The 21,709-nt window shown below is 40.0% G+C and overlaps 2 protein-coding genes across 2 annotated transcripts; both read right to left on the bottom strand.

Annotated features, from left to right (window-relative positions):
• Positions 1-1,258: 1,258 nt before the first annotated feature.
• On the bottom strand, positions 1,259-4,478 carry LOC114565989 (amyloid beta A4 precursor protein-binding family B member 1-interacting protein-like). The gene is made up of 5 exons (XM_028594329.1): positions 4,470-4,478; positions 4,278-4,388; positions 2,700-2,798; positions 2,443-2,527; positions 1,259-1,623 (listed from the first exon to the last, which is right to left on the bottom strand). Exons 1-5 carry the CDS (start codon positions 4,476-4,478, stop codon positions 1,484-1,486), a joined length of 444 nt encoding a protein of 147 aa, XP_028450130.1. The 3' UTR covers positions 1,259-1,483.
• A 2,250-nt stretch (positions 4,479-6,728) lies between these two features.
• LOC114565831 (amyloid beta A4 precursor protein-binding family B member 1-interacting protein-like) lies at positions 6,729-21,354 on the bottom strand. Its single transcript, XM_028594112.1, has 13 exons — positions 21,268-21,354; positions 16,227-16,286; positions 13,919-14,006; positions 12,960-13,177; positions 12,798-12,869; positions 12,549-12,708; positions 12,313-12,434; positions 12,144-12,218; positions 11,485-11,628; positions 9,676-9,786; positions 8,094-8,192; positions 7,837-7,921; positions 6,729-7,016 (listed from the first exon to the last, which is right to left on the bottom strand). The coding sequence occupies exons 2-13, from the start codon at positions 16,284-16,286 to the stop codon at positions 6,877-6,879; spliced, it is 1,374 nt and encodes a 457-aa protein (XP_028449913.1). The 5' UTR covers positions 21,268-21,354; the 3' UTR covers positions 6,729-6,876.
• Positions 21,355-21,709: the final 355 nt, after the last annotated feature.

The raw sequence follows: 21,709 nt of genomic DNA on the forward strand, positions 1-21,709 counted from the left end.
TTCGATTGTAATCGTCTTCAATCACTGCATTTTAGTGAATGTAGGCAACCCTGCAGTAATGTACTAAAGCTAGGTTCAGTCTGCTACCTGCGGTATGTTTTTGTCTATCTCCACACAGATACAGATACAAGTCTGTGACACCTGCTAACTGCAGTGAAGGAATGAATTGCAATCCCAAGGTTTTTAAAAACGGTGCCGATATGAAGACTTCTGTTCTGATTTCTACTACTTTTGCAAAATAAGATGCCTGCTCTTGCAAAGTGATTGTTGGTGCAAGTAAAAGCCGCTGTCAAATATCATTGAAGCGGATGTTTGTCTCAGAATCTATGTTTGTAACAAGTCACGTAAACAAACATAATCATATGTACTTTGGGAACAACAGGCATTGAACACAAACTTTTATTTTGAAATGGATACAGACTTCCTTTTGTTGTGAGGGGAATATTATCCAGAGGTAACATTTTCAGGTTTTCACACAAACTAGCAAAGGTCAATGACTCACAAGTGAACAGTATTCATTCAGCATGAAAGTACCGAAACGTCATTACAGTGAATGATTTGCCACTACATCCCATTCTTGATTGTATTTTTTCCATCATGAGGTAATCTTTTCTGAGAAAACAACTTTTTCTACCTAATGTATTTCTAGCTTTGCATTCAACTTGTTTTTGTGTCGGGGACTGCTGAAGAATGTCCGCTAGCAGTTTGTATGTAAAGGATTAATTTATACTTTTTTCATAAAGAAATCATGAGAAAAACCACTGACTTTGTAATGTTTACCACTTAACGTCTAGCATTTCAGGACATCACTGGTCAAGGCGCCTTTCTTTGATGTGTGTTTTCTTAACAATGAAGCGTGGGGGAGGGGTCAGTAACTTAAATGTTCATGGGAACAAAATCCAATATTTGTCTTCTCTCATTTTGTACATAGGATGTGTTCATTTCATTCATGTACAGTCTTTTTGTAATAAACAGCTCATTGAAACAATGGACAGAACTGTGTGTTTTGTGCGTCGTAAAGGTGCTGGAACAGGTGAGGAAAATGTATAAGTGGCAGAAATGTTATCCAAACACAAATAATTATTTTCTTTGGGAATAAATAAAAGCTTTTAAATTTTTTTTATTTTGGGCACCCAGATAGCTCAGTTGGTAGAGTGGGCGCCCATATACAGAGGTTTACTCCTCGATGCAGCGGGCTAGGGTTTGACTCCGACCTGTGGCCCTTTGCTGCATGTCATTGGCCCCTCTTTCTCCCCTTTCATTTCTTCAGCTGTCCTGTCAATAAAGGCCTAAAAATGCCCCAAAAAATAATCTTAAATTTTATTTTGCATCCTGGGCATGCAACACTACTTGTTTATACTTTACTACTACGTGTGTACATTACTGAAACATATTATTGGCTCCAGGTTTGATGTGTGTGCAAAATTGGTGTGCGTGCTAAATTGGCTCAATTCAGGCTAGCTGAAGGATGCGAAGATGTGTCTCAAACGTGTGTGTGTCCAGGAGGAGGAGGAGGGATGAAGTCAGGTGGTGGCTCATGTGGATAGTCTTCAACATTTGTGGTTTTGGGTGGAGCTGGACTCGGCTGTGGCCTGATCTGAGGGGCGTGACTGTTATATTTGCCTGTAGACAATCAAATGAGAATTAATTCCAGGGATGTTTTCAGGGTTTTATTAGTGGTATTCCTGCTTTCCTAAAGTTTTCTCCATTGCTGTTGTTCAAAAGCTGACCTGGGCCAGTAGCTATAAAGCCACTTAAAGTAAAAGTACATCAGATTTCTTTTTTTTGAATTATGTAAATTTTAATTTTTAATATTAATTTTAATTCTTAGAGTTAAGAATAAATACCATGCATGCAAATGTTTTACAACAACATACAGACATTTTATATAGCCTCCACAGAGAGTTCTAACCTCAAATGGTAACTATTTTTTTCTGTTACTCATTTTAGATTTTTTATCAATAATACCCCAATATATTGTTATACCACCTGTGGAGGCCTGCTATTGGCTGATTCGGTGCTTGGAGGATGGCATTTTGGGTGATCATAGTCCTCATTTTACAACACTTGGGAGTCACTGCAGTCTTACTATAAGAATCACACAAATTTTGCTAAACTTTAAAACTTTACCTTTAGCTTATTTATGCAAAGTTTGTTAATTAAGAAAAGGATAATAACGTCTCTTCAACTTCTCTCATTCAATATATATATTCTAAACCAGTTTATTGCAAAGAGCACCACTGATTATCTACTCAAGCATGCTCACACACATTTGAAATGAGCACAGTTGCACTTTTTCCTTACCCACATACACATTTCCTAACAACAGTAACCTCTTAGTATTTCATATCATATTAAGGCACTTTAGGATGTTAACTTTAATTATTTCATCACAAATTCATCTACATCATGTCTAAGTACTGTTCTCATGTGTAGACTCACCTTTGTGTGCATCAAAGTGGAGAGTTTGTAAACTGGAGGTTCTCTTTATTGCGGCCTGGTAGTTCTCATACAGGACAGTCCCATACTGAACACAGACAGAGGACACACACCTGCTTAAGTCTTTGCCAGTGATGAAATATCTACATTTGCTATGTTTGTGCATGAAATTCCCAAATTTAAAGCTGAGTTGAAAATAGATTTCGAATTGAACTGCTCACATTAAAGTGATTTGTGTTACAGACATTGTTGAATCTCACCTTGGCTATTCTGATGGAGTTGACCCAGAGCAACAGTGTGTGCTCATCGTCGCAGCACAGGAACTTGATGTAGTGCGACTCTTTCTGGATGCGGGGATGCTGGCAGTAGAGTACATGCAGAGAGAACAGTGATGTTAAAGGTGCGCTTCCATGATTTAGTATTGCATTTCCATAAAGTTGTGGGACTTTAGAAAGGCGTATTTAAAAAAAAAAGAATGGTCAAAACTGATGCAAGCACAGGTCAAAATATCCTGACTTTCAGGCCGTAGTATGGGTCAAGCTCCAAAAATTCGGCATCCTACACTTGCCATAATGCAAGTCATTGGTGTTTTTTGGTAGACCCTGTCTCCCTGGTAAATGCTCATGTCTTCCAAACTCCACAGCCCCAGTTTGTAACACAGGCTTTCTCTTACAAATGTTAAGTCTCAAAAACTCAAGCTGAGATAATCCTGATAACATCCGTATGACATTACTGGGGTCATTTTCTCAGAGGGAAAATCGGTGGCTCATTTAAATACAAATGCTGCATCTCTGCTGCCAGTTTACGTTGTAGTACACATTAGAGCCAGCAGAGGGCAGCTGATACCAAAATGTTGCTGCACTGTGGACCACGAAGCATGACCATTTAACTGTTAAAACAGGACCAAACATCTGTTTCTCACTGGGAATGTGGTTGTTGGAATTCCTATATATGACTAAATGTGTTTTATTAGCTAAACAACAGCACAGTCATTGCAAACACCATATTCATATGGCTGTCAACAGGCTGTCAGAAATACACTTTGTAGTCAAAGGTCAAATTGAGCAAAAGAAGTTGAGGTTAGTTGGTTTCTTCAGTCATCTTACTTCCCTCAACATGACTTAGCTGTCAATGCCAAGAAAACCTTTTTATATCTTCTAACAACTTCATCTTTATCTGTTGCAGTGTGAAGTGCAGTTGTGTGAGTCCTGCTTCCGTTATATTCAGCCTTCTACTCAGTCTATGCTCATGTTTGATTTAACTAAACTGTTGTGAAGTATGGAGCGTCGTAGCAAAATTAGTGTCATTAAATAGTGCTCATGGGTATCTTTTTTTGATGTGATATCTAACCAGCAGCTATAACTCTGGACTTTTTAAAACCCCAAAACTACTAAGTCGACTTCTGAGAGCATCATGGATCCCTGCTGGGAATACGAGTCTGTACAGTGCAGAGATACAACCCTGCATGCCCTTTATATTTAACAATTCCAAACACACACATACCACCCCCACCACCACCAGTACCACCAGCCTACATTTTGTCCCACTGTCCTCCATCCCATTTCGCTCTCTCTTCTCAAATGCATCGACAATCCAAACCGCATGGGACTCCGGGTATGTGTAGTGTCGACATATTGCATAAGTTCCATGAGTGCTCAGAACAGCTTTACTTAGAACTGAGACAACTCTGACCATGTTATGGAGAGACTGTCAGAAAGAAAACAAATCTTATTTCAGTAGATCCTTAAACGATCACAACTTTGGTTTTTTCGTTCATTCAGATGATCCTTCCCAAGTTTCTAATTCACTCAGTGTCGATAATGATCTATTGAGCTTACCTTTAGCATGAAGCAGAAGTCAGAGGGAGCTCTGTATTTCTGTTTGAAGTTGTTGGTGGTGTAGATGTTGACTTTTTCAAAGCGAACAAAGCAGGCGAGATCACTGGAGGACTTGAGGAAAAAAGCAAATAATCATTTGCACTGTAGACCAGCAGACCAACCCTTCCCTCCTTTCAAAAACATCCATTATACCTTATCCATAAAAACAAACCGAAAAGGACAAACAGACATCAACAAGTGCATTAGGACACCACTGAATGTTCAATGCTGTCGATGTCCATATCACAAGATGTTTGAGAGGGAACACAAGCAACCTCGAGTTGTGTATTTACTATGCTCTTTGTCAGTGCAGATGCTGTTAAAAATGGGTGAACTGAGTGTATAGCATGCATTACAAAAAAAAAAGACAACAATTTATTCTTTCTGGTGGAGTTTCTTTCTGTTCTCTAACTTGTATATAAACTGTAACGTGAGAAGCTGCCAGTACAGTACATTTGTCAGTTAGTGTGTTTCACCTGTGAGTTTCCATCAGCGTCAAGTGGAGGTGATGCCAAGATTGGATGTCTTTTTTTTCAATTTTATTTTTATTTTTTTTACTTGAATATTAATTGTATTCATCACTCACAGTGCCATTTTAACTTTATTGGGGCAAAGTGGCCGTGTATAAACATTTATTTTTCTAAGTTCAGTCACCACTATACCATTTCATTGACATCATTGTCACTATATTTGGTGATGCTGTCCAGCTACTGTAGCAGAGCTCTGAGATTGCTTCCAAATGTGAAGCAGAGGAAGGCCTAACCCGTATGCTTTCATGTTGTTTTCTATTGTGTTGGAATAGCTGCACTGATTAGTTATCAACAACTGTGATGACTTAATTATTTCCGCCATTGCTTTGATTTTCACACAAGAGTTGTGTTCTCCAGAAGTATCCACTATCCTTTACACTTGTCGTCCGTTCTTTCAGTGGTTGCTGGTGTGGTGCTTTACATTGGTGCTCAACCATAATCGCCAACTCAAACAACCTCAAACCAAGACTGCTCTACGTACTGTAGAAATGCACCAAGGGATTTTAGTCTCATGACTTTGTTCCAGAGGGTGAACATCCGATGAGATTCGATTGTAATCGTCTTCAATCACTGCATTTTAGTGAATGTAGGCAACCCTGCAGTAATGTACTAAAGCTAGGTTCAGTCTGCTACCTGCGGTATGTTTTTGTCTATCTCCACACAGATACAGATACAAGTCTGTGACACCTGCTAACTGCAGTGAAGGAATGAATTGCAATCCCAAGGTTTTTAAAAACGGTGCCGATATGAAGACTTCTGTTCTGATTTCTACTACTTTTGCAAAATAAGATGCCTGCTCTTGCAAAGTGATTGTTGGTGCAAGTAAAAGCCGCTGTCAAATATCATTGAAGCGGATGTTTGTCTCAGAATCTATGTTTGTAACAAGTCACGTAAACAAACATAATCATATGTACTTTGGGAACAACAGGCATTGAACACAAACTTTTATTTTGAAATGGATACAGACTTCCTTTTGTTGTGAGGGGAATATTATCCAGAGGTAACATTTTCAGGTTTTCACACAAACTAGCAAAGGTCAACGACTCACAAGTGAACAGTATTCATTCAGCATGAAAGTACCGAAACGTCATTACAGTGAATGATTTGCCACTACATCCCATTCTTGATTGTATTTTTTCCATCATGAGGTAATCTTTTCTGAGAAAACAACTTTTTCTACCTAATGTATTTCTAGCTTTGCATTCAACTTGTTTTTGTGTCGGGGACTGCTGAAGAATGTCCGCTAGCAGTTTGTATGTAAAGGATTAATTTATACTTTTTTCATAAAGAAATCATGAGAAAAACCACTGACTTTGTAATGTTTACCACTTAACGTCTAGCATTTCAGGACATCACTGGTCAAGGCGCCTTTCTTTGATGTGTGTTTTCTTAACAATGAAGCGTGGGGGAGGGGTCAGTAACTTAAATGTTCATGGGAACAAAATCCAATATTTGTCTTCTCTCATTTTGTACATAGGATGTGTTCATTTCATTCATGTACAGTCTTTTTTTGTAATAAACAGCTCATTGAAACAATGGACAGAACTGTGTGTTTTGTGCGTCGTAAAGGTGCTGGAACAGGTGAGGAAAATGTATAAGTGGCAGAAATGTTATCCAAACACAAATAATTATTTTCTTTGGGAATAAATAAAAGCTTTTAAATTTTTTTTATTTTGGGCACCCAGATAGCTCAGTTGGTAGAGTGGGCGCCCATATACAGAGGTTTACTCCTCGATGCAGCGGGCTAGGGTTTGACTCCGACCTGTGGCCCTTTGCTGCATGTCATTGGCCCCTCTTTCTCCCCTTTCATTTCTTCAGCTGTCCTGTCAATAAAGGCCTAAAAATGCCCCAAAAATAATCTTAAATTTTATTTTGCATCCTGGGCATGCAACACTACTTGTTTATACTTTACTACTACGTGTGTACATTACTGAAACATATTATTGGCTCCAGGTTTGATGTGTGTGCAAAATTGGTGTGCGTGCTAAATTGGCTCAATTCAGGCTAGCTGAAGGATGCGAAGATGTGTCTCAAACGTGTGTGTGTCCAGGAGGAGGAGGAGGGATGAAGTCAGGTGGTGGCTCATGTGGATAGTCTTCAACATTTGTGGTTTTGGGTGGAGCTGGACTCGGCTGTGGCCTGATCTGAGGGGCGTGACTGTTATATTTGCCTGTAGACAATCAAATGAGAATTAATTCCAGGGATGTTTTCAGGGTTTTATTAGTGGTATTCCTGCTTTCCTAAAGTTTTCTCCATTGCTGTTGTTCAAAAAGCTGACCTGGGCCAGTAGCTATAAAGCCACTTAAAGTAAAAGTACATCAGATTTCTTTTTTTTGAATTATGTAAATTTTAATTTTTAATATTAATTTTAATTCTTAGAGTTAAGAATAAATACCATGCATGCAAATGTTTTACAACAACATACAGACATTTTATATAGCCTCCACAGAGAGTTCTAACCTCAAATGGTAACTATTTTTTTCTGTTACTCATTTTAGATTTTTTATCAATAATACCCCAATATATTGTTATACCACCTGTGGAGGCCTGCTATTGGCTGATTCGGTGCTTGGAGGATGGCATTTTGGGTGATCATAGTCCTCATTTTACAACACTTGGGAGTCACTGCAGTCTTACTATAAGAATCACACAAATTTTGCTAAACTTTAAAACTTTACCTTTAGCTTATTTATGCAAAGTTTGTTAATTAAGAAAAGGATAATAACGTCTCTTCAACTTCTCTCATTCAATATATATATTCTAAACCAGTTTATTGCAAAGAGCACCACTGATTATCTACTCAAGCATGCTCACACACATTTGAAATGAGCACAGTTGCACTTTTTCCTTACCCACATACACATTTCCTAACAACAGTAACCTCTTAGTATTTCATATCATATTAAGGCACTTTAGGATGTTAACTTTAATTATTTCATCACAAATTCATCTACATCATGTCTAAGTACTGTTCTCATGTGTAGACTCACCTTTGTGTGCATCAAAGTGGAGAGTTTGTAAACTGGAGGTTCTCTTTATTGCGGCCTGGTAGTTCTCATACAGGACAGTCCCATACTGAACACAGACAGAGGACACACACCTGCTTAAGTCTTTGCCAGTGATGAAATATCTACATTTGCTATGTTTGTGCATGAAATTCCCAAATTTAAAGCTGAGTTGAAAATAGATTTCGAATTGAACTGCTCACATTAAAGTGATTTGTGTTACAGACATTGTTGAATCTCACCTTGGCTATTCTGATGGAGTTGACCCAGAGCAACAGTGTGTGCTCATCGTCGCAGCACAGGAACTTGATGTAGTGCGACTCTTTCTGGATGCGGGGATGCTGGCAGTAGAGTACATGCAGAGAGAACAGTGATGTTAAAGGTGCGCTTCCATGATTTAGTATTGCATTTCCATAAAGTTGTGGGACTTTAGAAAGGCGTATTTAAAAAAAAAAAAGAATGGTCAAAACTGATGCAAGCACAGGTCAAAATATCCTGACTTTCAGGCCGTAGTATGGGTCAAGCTCCAAAAATTCGGCATCCTACACTTGCCATAATGCAAGTCATTGGTGTTTTTTGGTAGACCCTGTCTCCCTGGTAAATGCTCATGTCTTCCAAACTCCACAGCCCCAGTTTGTAACACAGGCTTTCTCTTACAAATGTTAAGTCTCAAAAACTCAAGCTGAGATAATCCTGATAACATCCGTATGACATTACTGGGGTCATTTTCTCAGAGGGAAAATCGGTGGCTCATTTAAATACAAATGCTGCATCTCTGCTGCCAGTTTACGTTGTAGTACACATTAGAGCCAGCAGAGGGCAGCTGATACCAAAATGTTGCTGCACTGTGGACCACGAAGCATGACCATTTAACTGTTAAAACAGGACCAAACATCTGTTTCTCACTGGGAATGTGGTTGTTGGAATTCCTATATATGACTAAATGTGTTTTATTAGCTAAACAACAGCACAGTCATTGCAAACACCATATTCATATGGCTGTCAACAGGCTGTCAGAAATACACTTTGTAGTCAAAGGTCAAATTGAGCAAAAGAAGTTGAGGTTAGTTGGTTTCTTCAGTCATCTTACTTCCCCTCAACATGACTTAGCTGTCAATGCCAAGAAAACCTTTTTATATCTTCTAACAACTTCATCTTTATCTGTTGCAGTGTGAAGTGCAGTTGTGTGAGTCCTGCTTCCGTTATATTCAGCCTTCTACTCAGTCTATGCTCATGTTTGATTTAACTAAACTGTTGTGAAGTATGGAACGTACGTAGCAAAATTAGTGTCATTAAATAGTGCTCATGGGTATCTTTTTTTGATGTGATATCTAACCAGCAGCTATAACTCTGGACTTTTTAAAACCCCAAAACTACTAAGTCGACTTCTGAGAGCATCATGGATCCCTGCTGGGAATACGAGTCTGTACAGTGCAGAGATACAACCCTGCATGCCCTTTATATTTAACAATTCCAAACACACACATACCACCCCCACCACCACCAGTACCACCAGCCTACATTTTGTCCCACTGTCCTCCATCCCATTTCGCTCTCTCTTCTCAAATGCATCGACAATCCAAACCGCATGGGACTCCGGGTATGTGTAGTGTCGACATATTGCATAAGTTCCATGAGTGCTCAGAACAGCTTTACTTAGAACTGAGACAACTCTGACCATGTTATGGAGAGACTGTCAGAAAGAAAACAAATCTTATTTCAGTAGATCCTTAAACGATCACAACTTTGGTTTTTTCGTTCATTCAGATGATCCTTCCCAAGTTTCTAATTCACTCAGTGTCGATAATGATCTATTGAGCTTACCTTTAGCATGAAGCAGAAGTCAGAGGGAGCTCTGTATTTCTGTTTGAAGTTGTTGGTGGTGTAGATGTTGACTTTTTCAAAGCGAACAAAGCAGGCGAGATCACTGGAGGACTTGAGGAAAAAAGCAAATAATCACACTGACAGTCAAATCTTACAATGGAGAACATATTTATTGCTTAATGACAGGTGTTCATATGGTAATAAGTTATCCTGCAAATGTGTTGTGCACAGCAGAGCCATTGTTTTGTCTTTTTTAGCATGTTGTGTATAATAAATAAATGTTCTTAATCTCATCCTAAGTAGGTATTACAATTTGAATTAAATTGACTCTTCCAAGAAAACAATTCCGTGCCAGGCCTTCATATCTTCAAGACTTTGTTTTTCTTTCTGCAGCATTTTAACATTCCTTCCATTTTTTGCTTTAAGCGGAAACACATCAAGTTCACACATTGAACCACACTGACAAAGATGCTGCTGTTCACTGGAAACTACAAACTGAAGCTTCGTAGAAGTGGAGGTGATCTGACTGCTGAGGATGACTGTTCTGACTTCTCTCTCTTTTATTATTATTATTATACTCTCTCAGGGTTCTTTCTGACTTTATCTCGGACTTTTGTCCACTTCTTCCATCTCTTACCTTTTCTCTAACTGCCTGATTGATAACAGCTCCATTACTCTTTCTTTATATGACAGTAGCTTCTGTGTCCATGTCTTAAGTCTTGTCGTACTGTAGTTACAAGTAGGTTCACCTCAGACTGCTGTAAAACATTTTTTCTGTCTGATTTGGCCATTTCTCTTTCCCCTGCCTTATGAACTATCCTTTCCAGATCTTCCTCTGCTTCGTTCATGTGTCCATTGGCCTCAGATGATTCCTGCAATACTCTTATGTTTGTGATTTGCACATCTGCTTTGCACAGTCCCCCCATCTATTTCTCCCCCTTGGATGACTGGATTTTTGGAGTTAGGCTGCACGGGTTATGTTTCTCTCGTCTGTCTCCATGACAGAACGACATGTTGCTCTTTAACAGCGGCAAGAACTCAATTCACACTGTCCATCTTCATTTCTCCGGCTCTTTCTCTTGCATTTCTGCCTCTGCTACGTTTGAGCGCTCAGATGGAAGCCATCATAGAGTCCACACAGCGAAAACAGTCTCTTGTATCTCTGGTTAAGGACTACTGCCATACTTTGCTAAGTAGTTTTCTATTAAATATTATTTTTTGGGCATTTTAGGCCTTTATTTATAGGACAGCTGAAGACTAGAAAGGGGAGAGAGAGAGAGGGAGAATGACATGCAGCAAAGGGCCACAGGTTGGAGTCGAACCCGCAGCCGCTGCGTCGAGGAGTAAACCTCTGTATGTGGGTGTGCCCTCTACCAGGTGAGCTTCCCAAGCACCCCAGTTTTTAATTTTAATGTTCTCCTCAACTGGACAGTTGTTAATAGTCTGCATTAAAAACCTGACACCATTTTTCAACACAGCGAATATAGATTTGTGCAGACGCATCCTTCAAGCAATAGTTTGTCAGTTGACAGTTTTATTACCATGAGTTACATGAGAAGATTGATACCACTCTAATAAATAAAGTGGGTTGTCTTTCTTCTTTTGTGCCTGGTGCCAAAATCACCTCATGAAACATAACCATTACTGAGTATTTACCAATCTTCTCCAGGCCCACACAGGCCACTAAATATAATCTGTCACCTATCTTTTGTCTCTAGAGCAACATTGGTGTAAACAGTGCACCATAAACACGCCTGCGTTTAAAAATGAAATATGATGTAGAATGTTTTTGTATTTGAGCCGTCATACCTTTGTCTTTCCCTTAGGTACATAGTAGATGCCCGAGGCTCTGAGCACAAAGTAGCGAGGTTTCCAAAGTTTTTTCCCATCTTCCTTTAGGTACAGCATGCCCTGAAGATCAGGAACAATCAAAGTGGAACCTCCGAAATGCTCCTGCGTGGCCAAAGATCACATGCAAATCTGACATTAACACAGGACTGAGAAAAAGAAAAAGACCTCATTTCATTTGTAAAACAATGCAGTTAGTCAAGTGAAGTCAAAGTATTTAAAGAGCACATTTAAAAACAACAAATGTTTTCCAAAGTGCTCTACAGGGATCCAAGATGGAAGAAGCTAGTGCAGACAACAGTGAAAAGTTTTCAGATTCATTCATTTAAAGTATCATGATGTAAAACAATTTTTTGTATTATTATTTTTACAAAAATGCTTCATAGTTCAACAAAGATTTTCAAAGAATTCATAGATTTTCTAATCTAACAAATCTATTACTCTCATGTCTAATATCTTTCTTTCACATAACTAAGACTAAAGAAGTGTGAAACATAGGCTACGTTAATTTATTCCATGGGCCATGCACTGTATTCACATGAGGGGGTCCCCAGTATATGCTCTATATTGGAAGGGGTCCTTGGTTGAAAAAAAGATTGAGAACCTTTGGTGTAACTGACCTTGAGTAAGATCTGTTTGGCTTGCTCGTTAATCCCACTCAAACATTCTTTCTTCTTTTTCCACATGTAAAATACCTTCAGGGTGAGAATAGCATTGTTCAATATACTGACTATGCATTAAAATGTGTAATAAAATTTTGGCTAAAAGGAAACACTTGCTCGTACTCACTTGAGGCTCTGTAAACATCACATACTTCTGAGGTCTCGACACAAAATAGATTTTGTTTTCACTGAGGCGAGTCCACGCAGACAGAGGCTCCACTAAGTGTTCGTGGTCCTCAAAGCCTCTTTCTGAAATGATGAGAAAACGTGTGCAACAATGTCTTCTGTCTCTGTGAATGATTTTTTTTCTTTAGCATGTGCTTTATTGCCCGCATGTGCAGCATGCGTGCATGCTCGTCTCACCAATCTGCAGCTCAGGGTTGGTCTCACACAGGCTCCAGTCGATGCTGCAGTCACAGTGTGTCTTCTCGAAAAGCTGGTCCAAAACCTCTCGGACCGTCTGTCTCTCATCCACCATCAGTGTCTTGCCGCTGCCGTCACTCATCAGCACCTTCACGATCAACTAGGAGAGGCAGCAAGCTCATTCAAGGTTCAACTTTATCTGTGTGACTGCATGGTGAGGAAACGCACTCAAAAACCTGCTGGCTTTACCTTCCTCACTTTGGCTTCTCTCAGCTTCTCCAGAGCCAGTTTGATTTTGTCTGCCTTTGTCTGGGGTTCGCTCTGGATGCATGTTAAGAGGAGGTAATCAGATATAAATTTTTCACAAAATTACAACTTCATTTTTATGATCAGTGACAGATTCTAGGTTACCATCTGCAGCCCTACAGAGGATTCAGCAGAGTTCAATTGTGGAGGAATAGAAGCTGCTGGCTTAGGTTCCTGAGGCAAGGCTGACGCTGCTATTTGATTTTCTGTACGGCTGCTGGTCTGTTGATCTGTGAGGAGTCTCTCTTCTGAGGGGGTTGATTTTGATCCAAGGTCAGCCACTAGAGCATCCAGGTCGTTGTCCTCTAGTTCATTAAGAGACTCTGTAAGGAGATAAGGGTGCGGTTGTGGCCTAAAGGTTAGAGAAGCAGCCTTGTAAAAGTGCCGGTCCAGGCTCAATCCCTGGCAATCAATCCCTCACACTGACGACAAAACCCTTGGAGCCAGGCTAGCTGTTTCCTGCTGTTTCCTTTCTTTATGCTAAGCTAAACTAACCAGCTCCTGGCTGTAGCTTCATATTTAATGGACAAACATGAGTGGTATCGATCTTCTCACCCTCAGCAAGAAAGGGCATAAGTTCCCCAAATGTCAAACTGTTTCAACAACTTTCTGACTTTGTATTGAATCAAAGCTGGATCTCACTTTTGTTGAAGAAAGAGACTAGCTTGGTCAGTTTTTTCCTCATAATTGAAATAGTCTATTTAGCTCAATTATTCATAGTACTAACCACTTGAAATCCTTATTTATACCTTTTCTTTTTAAACAGTTGTGCCATAACCTTTCACTTATCCATCATTTCCCAAACTGATATATCTATTTTTTATCCCTCCTGGTTTCTAAAGATTGGCATGACCGTTTGGCGCAAGAAGAAACAGTCACTCCCTGTCTCCCAACAGAAACCTTATCTCTTATAAAGGCCGCCTCACATTTTTCCCCACTTGCATCCTTCTACATCACACTTTCAGGGCAGTGTGACTCTTGGTTGTGTAACATTGCTTATGTAGAAATTGAAGCTTTATCTACTGCTTTGAATGAGAGCATCATCACCTGAACTAGCACTTTACCATTTAGGTCTGTGAAACCAATGGAGAAGGTTCTCTCTGCCTGCGAGTCAGGGTCCACTTCTGCGGTGTCCGCTGCAGGCATTAAACTCTGCAATGAAGCAATGAGATGGTAAATGAACTCACAGCAATCTCACAGCACTGGGATCCCACTGTCTGGCCCACACCCATAAATGACAATTGTATATTGTGAAATGTTTTTATACAACTTCATTGGACATTTGAAAATACATTTCACACAGAAGTCATGTCATTTGACAGAAAGTTTTTTGTTTCAGATAACACTTGTAATAAAAGAGACGCCCAAAAAAAATCAAAGTAGCCATATGCTCCAAACTGTTGTTTAAATATGTTGCACGAGTCTGTTATTTATCAGTGATTGTTTCCCTGCACTTTATCATGCTCTGTTTTCAAGCTGTACCATAAATGGAGAACATATTGCAATTAGCTTCTGCAAAGACAATCAATAAATCACACATCAGCTCATTAAGAAAAACTAATTTGTCAAAACAGTTTGGAACAAGCTGTACATCCGGTGCATTATACATCCAGACTCTGGGGAATCGGTGTCCCTGTTAAAGAACTTGAAGATCATGAGGAAAATGGCTGATATCCAGACTGCATATACTGTATATTAATTATTAACATACGTCTCTACAGGCTCAATCCTATTCTATAAACAAGCTGGGCAACCTGCCAACCTGTACAGAAAATGATTCCCGCAGGCAAGCAGGTTAACCCTGATGACTGTATCTGAAAACACATGTCGTCATGCTGGAGCTGCTGCTTAAATGACACCTCCAAGCTCCTTTATCATGGGTAAAAACAAAACACCCCTTTTTGTTTTCTGGCTTTAAGGCAGGAGAGCAGAGAATGGACCCAATCAAGGCAATGAGTGGAATCACTTTGAATCCTTTTATTTCTCAGACTCTGAGAGGAACATTGCTTTAATCAGAATGATTTTCTGGCTAACTCTGGTAATAGTCTGTGGAGTGGTGTTTGTCACTGTGATGGCTTTCCAAAAGGGACGCATGCCAAGGTGACATATAGAGGCTTTTTCTGGTACTGGTGATGTAATGTTCCAGATTGATCCCATTCTCAAGGCTGCGCTCATTTAGCTTACATAAAGAGATTTGAAAATGGGCAATATCGAATTGCGCCTCAGGCTGAGGTTGCATCAGTTAGAAGTGTGTAATGTTTTTCTTGGCCAGCCGCAGTTATATGATGAGCAGCTTATGTGTGCTTAAGGGAATCTGCAGTGATCGCTCATGGTCCAATACAGATGCGATGACTTCACATCTCAACGTTGCCTTGCATTGTTCTGTCTGATGCTTCAGTTTAAAAACAAAGACTGTCATCAGATGATGTCCAGTTTAGTGAGGTAAACATCAAGTGATTTGTCTGATTCACTTCTCGTAACCTGTTCCTACTTCAAAAGCTCTGATGGGAACAGTCGACCAGAGAAGAGTCTCAGCTCATCTGTTCATGTTTTGAGAAAGAATGCGACCAAAGATTGTTTGATATCACAATGTTTTTTCTCACAATCTCAGATGAACTTAAATGCATAATGGGATGTGTTGTCAGATAAGCAATGGCGGTCGGATGGTCCACCAGTTCAGCCCAGATTGAAATATCTCAACAACTGCTTGATGATTGGATTGCAATTCAATTTCATGCAGACATTCATTGTTCTCAGAGGATGAATCCTAATGATTCTGACCATCCCTTGATTTTTCCATAAGCACCACCAAAAGCTCAACAGTTTTGATTTTGAATTAATTATCTCAAAACCCTATATAAACATACATTAGGATAAATTGTAATTACTTTGGTGATCCCGTTACTTTTCATAGCGCTATCATCAGGCTTCTTACTAACGATCTACCAAAAACAAATGACATTCCTTTCGGCCTCAGCTGTACTTTATAGTCTTCTTAACTGAAGCCTGCATCTAGGCTAATTCTTTCTTTATGTTGGGATCAAGTGTGATACATAATTTACTCTCGCATTGCCAGACCTTCCTCCACTGCGCTGCAGAGGAGGGTCTAGCTAGTCCACAGCATTCTGGAATGGGAGAAAAATGTGCTCTGGTTTACTGGCATTTCTTTAAACCAATCACAATCATCTTGGGCGGTGCCAAGCGCCAGACGGAGCTTTTAAGGATTAAGGTTTAGCAAATGTTAGGCTAAACTACGATGGTAAATCTGGTAAATATTGTACCTGCTAAACATCAGCATGTTAGCATTGCTACTGTGAGCATGTTATCACATTGACATTAGCATTTCGGTCACAGCTCTGCTGTACGACTCACCTGAGAGAGATGATCCATCTCTCCAAGCAGGTGACTGAACATGGCATCTATGTCATCCATCTGAGAATGTAGAACAAAGCATTTGAACAGCAGTACAGAGATTAAACACAATGTAGAAAGTAGATTATAGGAGACTACAGCAGAACTGAAACACGTTGGATAATTTCAGTTCAGTTTAAATTCAGTTTCTAACGGCACCAGTTCTTGAATAGTTTGTTGTGCAGCAAGCGGAAAGGTTGGGATGTACACTCTATTGGAAGGCCTGCATAGGGCCAGCAACTCCTGCATAACGACATTTTTGTGGTATGGAGATACAAACACTCTTCGACACATGCATGCCCATACACATATACAGTTTGGAAATGTCTGTCACAGCTGTAAAAACAGATAAACAATATGCAAAATGATTTAAACCCCCGAAAACAGAAACGTGATCTCTATTTCTCAAAGTCACGATCACTGCGGTGGAATAATGCCATTGCCATTTCTCCAAAAAGTGACTAAGCAGCGTGTGTGGCAGGTTAAAATGGTTCCCATGTTGCTCTGGCTGTGAAGTCGCACATGTTGTTTTTATCACCATCCAGCAAACCCATGAACCTCGTCTTCAATAAACTGTGGAGCGAGGTGTTTGGAGAATACAGTGCTGAATTCACCTAACTCTGTGAAATATGTCACAGGTGGAGAAAGCAAACATGCCCTACAGAACACAATTCAAAACTTTCTCTGAATCATTTGGGTCCATGTTCCACTTACAGGACATACAGTTCAGAAATAATGTCACATAAACTCAATTTGAAAACATATTCACTGGTTACTTTAAAATGTATTTACTGGTTATTCCTTTGTCTCATTTTGCTTACAGAAACCATGTGAAATGATGGAAAAATATCTTAATTTGAAGACTCCCCACTTAAGATTTGTTAACTAAAAATCAAAGATTCATTTAGCGTGATTTGAAAGGTCTTGTGTAGGTGTTATGAGCCTAATCACTAAGTAATCTGTGAATTATGGGTTACAGTTCAAACCCAAATTTTTTGCACTAATAGCTGATCATTTCTGAAAAAAGGGGCTTCATTGAGATCAAAGATTTTCATCAGACAAAACTTTGTGGAACTCAGCGTCTGGGTTTGTCCATATGGAGGCAGCACCTTGCCAGCTATAGGGCCAGAAATGCATCTCGCATGTGGACCGGCTTAAAAAGCAAACTGAAAAATGAACTCTACTTCTTGCCAACTCTTTAAGACCGTTGCTGTGTGCGGTTATCAATAACAACAGATATGGATATAGTTTCAAAAGCCAGAGCAGCATGCATAGAAACAAGAAACAGTACATATAAAGAGAGGAAATGACTAATGTAGAGGCAGTATTGGTGGGTAACTTCTTACTTTACATTTTTAGAAGTTTAATGATAACTCTTCTATTGTGGAATGCATTAGAGCAGCATTGACAAGGTGGACATGGTGCAGTCCTACAACAAGCACAATAATTGGAAGCACACATAACAACTGTCTAATAATTAAAGAAAGAAATCACATTTTGTATTGTACATGCTTTGTTTTAAGGTTTTTCTTTAAATTCTAATGTTGCTTAATTCTGTAATTCAATAACCACGGTCAACTTGTGTTCAGTTTGTCTTCTGCTCAGTAGATGCTGGGAGAGGCTCCAACAACTAAATAAATACAGCTAATCCTCATTTCTTGTTTTCTTGCTAAACCTGCATTAACTGATTTTTTTGGGCCACTTGGGGTCAACAGAAACAAGCTATAAACACACAACACTGACATTGTATCACCTTTTAACTTGAAATGATGAAAAAGTTAGCAAAGAGTTTATTTACACATCCAGCAGACATGAAGAAACATTAGCATTCCTTTGGCGTTGTGTTTCTGGCCACCCGGCAAATTTAACTCTTCTTTTAGCTCCGTTTTTGGTCTCCATCAACTCCTGAGGAAAATCCCTGCTCTTTAGCTGCTAACTGCACACCAGCTAGTTGTTAACTGTGTTTATCTGCTGTTTGCTGCTGGGCAGGTAGCTTTCAGTGGTGTTTATCAGAGCTTTTTTTGGGGGGGGCAAAAAAAGTTGCCTGCTGTGGTCAAAGACAATTATGAAACCAGTAAGCGTGAACCAAAACAATAAAGTTGTGGCTGGCCCGTACAACCAAAACATTTAGCTAGAACTTTTAGGGCCCTATTTTAACGATCTGAAAGGCAAGTATGAAACGCAAACGCAAGTAGCTTTGTGGGCGGATCTCGGGCGCTGTTGCTATTATACCGGCGGGATAAATGAGTCTTGCGCCCAACGCAAATCTAAAATGGGTTGGTCTGAAGTAGCTAGGTGTGGTTTGGGCGTAACGTGAAAATAACCAATCAGAGCGTCATCTCTCATTCCCTTTAAGAGCAGGCGCGCTTGTTCCATGGCGGATTGCTATTATAACGGCGGATTTGCCTGGCGCACGCCAACGGGAGCTGTCCGGGATGCGGCAAAGTAATAAATGGCCGTCTTGGCCGGGTGGTGATGTTGCTGCTCCTCTCGGGCGCATCTCCTCAAGTCTGGAGAGGATTGCTGCAGCCATGGAGCGTAGGCCTCCAAACGCACCACCTGCACCTGTTGTGCCCCTTCCTCCTCCCCCCACTTCATCTCCGTCCACCCGCTCCACCAGGAGCACATCGCGCATTACTCTCGGACCAGATCCCGCCGTGGTTCAACACCACGTCTCCTTAAGTCCTCTAATATTTCCTCATTTATGTCATCAAAAACATCCATGATTCATGGAAATGTTGTGTAAATCACAACAAGCCACAAAGAATGCTGGGACTTTTTGAGGACTGTACTGTAAAGGGCCTCCTGATCTATCCAAACACCTGAAGCGCATTTCCAGTAATATTTTTCCTTGTAATTATGTATGGTTTGCAAAAATGGGAACTGCTGCGTCCGTTTAGATGAGAGAAGTGTATGCGCATTGTGCACACGCTACATTATGGCCAAGCATGCGCCCCTAAAATAGCATCTGAATAACGCGCTACAGACTTTAGACTAGCGCCACTGACTTTAGACCAGGTTTTTCCTGGTCAGTGGCGGAATTGGTTTCTGAAACTGCAAAATAGTACCAAGTAACGTTTGCGCCGGAACACGCCTACTCTTTTCGCTGAACCGCCCCCGGGAGTGCAAATACATTCCCTTTTTTACCGAAGTGCGTTTGTGGAGGGAAAAGTCCGCCATGCGTCAGGTGCAAAATAGGAATGATACATGCGTGGGTGTACAAAGGCAATTGCGCTGAGTGCAAGATAGGGCCTTTAGAGTGTATCTGGCCACCTGATGAGTGTAAGTCTAAAATTCTCTCCTTTTAGCTCTGTTTTGGTATCCACTAACTCCTGAGGGAAATGTCTCATTCTTTAGCTGCTAAATGTCCCACTATGTTCACCAGCTAGTTGCTAACTGTGTCTGTCCAAGTTCTGACTCCCAACTCGTCAAATACGGCAGCTTGGTCAGTGGCCCTCAGCGTCTGATACCGACTCACAGGCACCATTTAGCTGTGAGATGGTGTTGTATAAACAGTGCCAAATTCCGCTTAGGGAGGAGGTCAGGGTGGATAGATACATGGGTCAAACAAACTCTGGACTTTAACACAGGAGACAAGTGTTCATGTACTGTGTGAAACCTAAAGGCAACGTTGACTTATTTTAACAAATGTAACATAATTAACTAACATTGCGTTGGTAAGTTACGTAACACATAACGTACTTATATTAATCGAAAACTGATTATAGCAACTTAAAAATGAAATGTTTTTTAACCTATTTTATTTTTCGTTGTACTTGCTAAGACAGCGTTGGATTACATTGTGATATATCAGCTGAGGAAGAGTGACTAAATCGTCAGAAGTGAAAATCGGGGTAAGTCTAAATAAGTAATGCACACAACACCCATTTGTTTGGCTTTGTTTAACTTTACGCTGATAAATTTTACACATTAAAGCTGCAGCTCGAGGTACGCAAAGTGCATATTCTGTCCTGTGTACGGTAACTCATCTGTGGTGTTAGTGACATTCATAAATTCGGAGCCTCTGTCCTGCGCTTTATAGCTCTATGTACCACTTGTTATTTTGAAGACATGAAAGCCTACACTTCTATATATGTGCGCCTGCTCTATCCACTGAGCTAACCCGGCCACCCACTTGTTCTTCATACACAGATAATCTATATGTATAGATGCACATGCAGCCTAATGTGCATACACACAAACAGAAACACATAGACTACAGTATACAGTCCTGCCTGTGCTGTTCAGTCTCATTCTGTGTTTATGCTGAATGGTAAACAGCCCATCCATTATCTGTAAGGAGGTAGAAGAGGAAGTGGACTAAGTATTGCTTCCATATGAAAGTGAATTGTGTTAATCAGGAAAGTGAACGTTACCTTTGTGGCTTCTCAGGACTTCTGTCTCACATGTGTGAAAGCCAATCCTAACTTCTGTTTTCGTAACATCTTTCTTATACATAGGTACATCTAGTTAATTACTACTACTTGTCAGTGATTCCAGGCATGTGCTCATCAAAGCATGCATTACAAAACCACATTCCATGCTCTCAACGGGCATGTCAGATTGTTTCTGCCGTCTCCCACTGTGGTCTCACACATCAACAAAACGCCAGGAGACAGACAGGCAGACGAACAGGCGGACGGGCCAAACCATGAGTACAAAAGGCGATTTATTGAGACTTATATGCATGAAAGGAATCAGAAACCATTGCTTGCTGACAGTAAACCAACATGTTTTCTCTTTTCTTGTGGTCGAGAGCTTCTTACTGTTTTCTAATTAGTTGCACAACCATCCATTGGCGGCTGTGAGAGGACATGTGTTTGTCCTAAACAAAGCTGATGTAGCTGCTCAACTATTTAACTCTTACAGGGACAAACAGAAGGGAGAAAGATATATAATAATTCTAGATTTTACATTAGCATATTTTTATTATACTGATTTACTATACAGTTGCCATAATAAACGTCTTTAAAAAACATTCACTATCATTTAAAGTTCTTACCTTTTCTGTCTCTTTCAAACAATGGGAGCCTCATGAATTGTAGGTGCTAAAATGCTCAGGGGTGGGTCTATAAGAAACAACTTGTACACGACACTACATGACTTTGACTTTGGCTGAAGTTCCTGTAAAGTCAGGAAGTAGATTAAACTGCATTTCTGGTAAAGCAGAGTGAAGGTTTCTAATTATGTTGCATATCATTGACCACAATGTACAATGTACTCTTCTCTTCATTTCTCACAGCCACACAACCACACTCATGGTAGAGACATGCAGGGGTTCCCACCTATTTTGTCTGATTACACCGGTCCTCAAGACTTTGTGGGCATGTATAAAACATTATTGAAAAACACGTCTCTTATTCTTTTATTAGTTTTTTTGCACCTGTCAACAGGGGGATATATTTCACTCTTAGTTATTTTAAATTAAGGCTTAACATTTATTA

The sequence above is a fragment of the Perca flavescens genome, chromosome 12, assembly GCF_004354835.1.
Source record: "Perca flavescens isolate YP-PL-M2 chromosome 12, PFLA_1.0, whole genome shotgun sequence".
Taxonomy (NCBI): domain Eukaryota; kingdom Metazoa; phylum Chordata; class Actinopteri; order Perciformes; family Percidae; genus Perca; species Perca flavescens.

Coding starts and splice junctions, on each gene's coding strand:
- LOC114565989 (XM_028594329.1), bottom strand. Junction 2,528..2,699: donor ACTCCATCAGAATAGCCAAG/GTGAGATTCAAC, acceptor GTCTGTGTTCAG/TATGGGACTGTCCTGTATGA. Junction 1,624..2,442: donor CCACTTTGATGCACACAAAG/GTGAGTCTACAC, acceptor GATTGTCTACAG/GCAAATATAACAGTCACGCC.
- LOC114565831 (XM_028594112.1), bottom strand. CDS start 16,286: ATGGATGACATAGATGCCATGTTCAGTCACCTGCTTGGAGAGATGGAT. Junction 13,178..13,918: donor TGGTTTCACAGACCTAAATG/GTAAAGTGCTAG, acceptor ATCTCCTTACAG/AGTCTCTTAATGAACTAGAG. Junction 12,709..12,797: donor GAGAAGCCAAAGTGAGGAAG/GTAAAGCCAGCA, acceptor TGCCTCTCCTAG/TTGATCGTGAAGGTGCTGAT.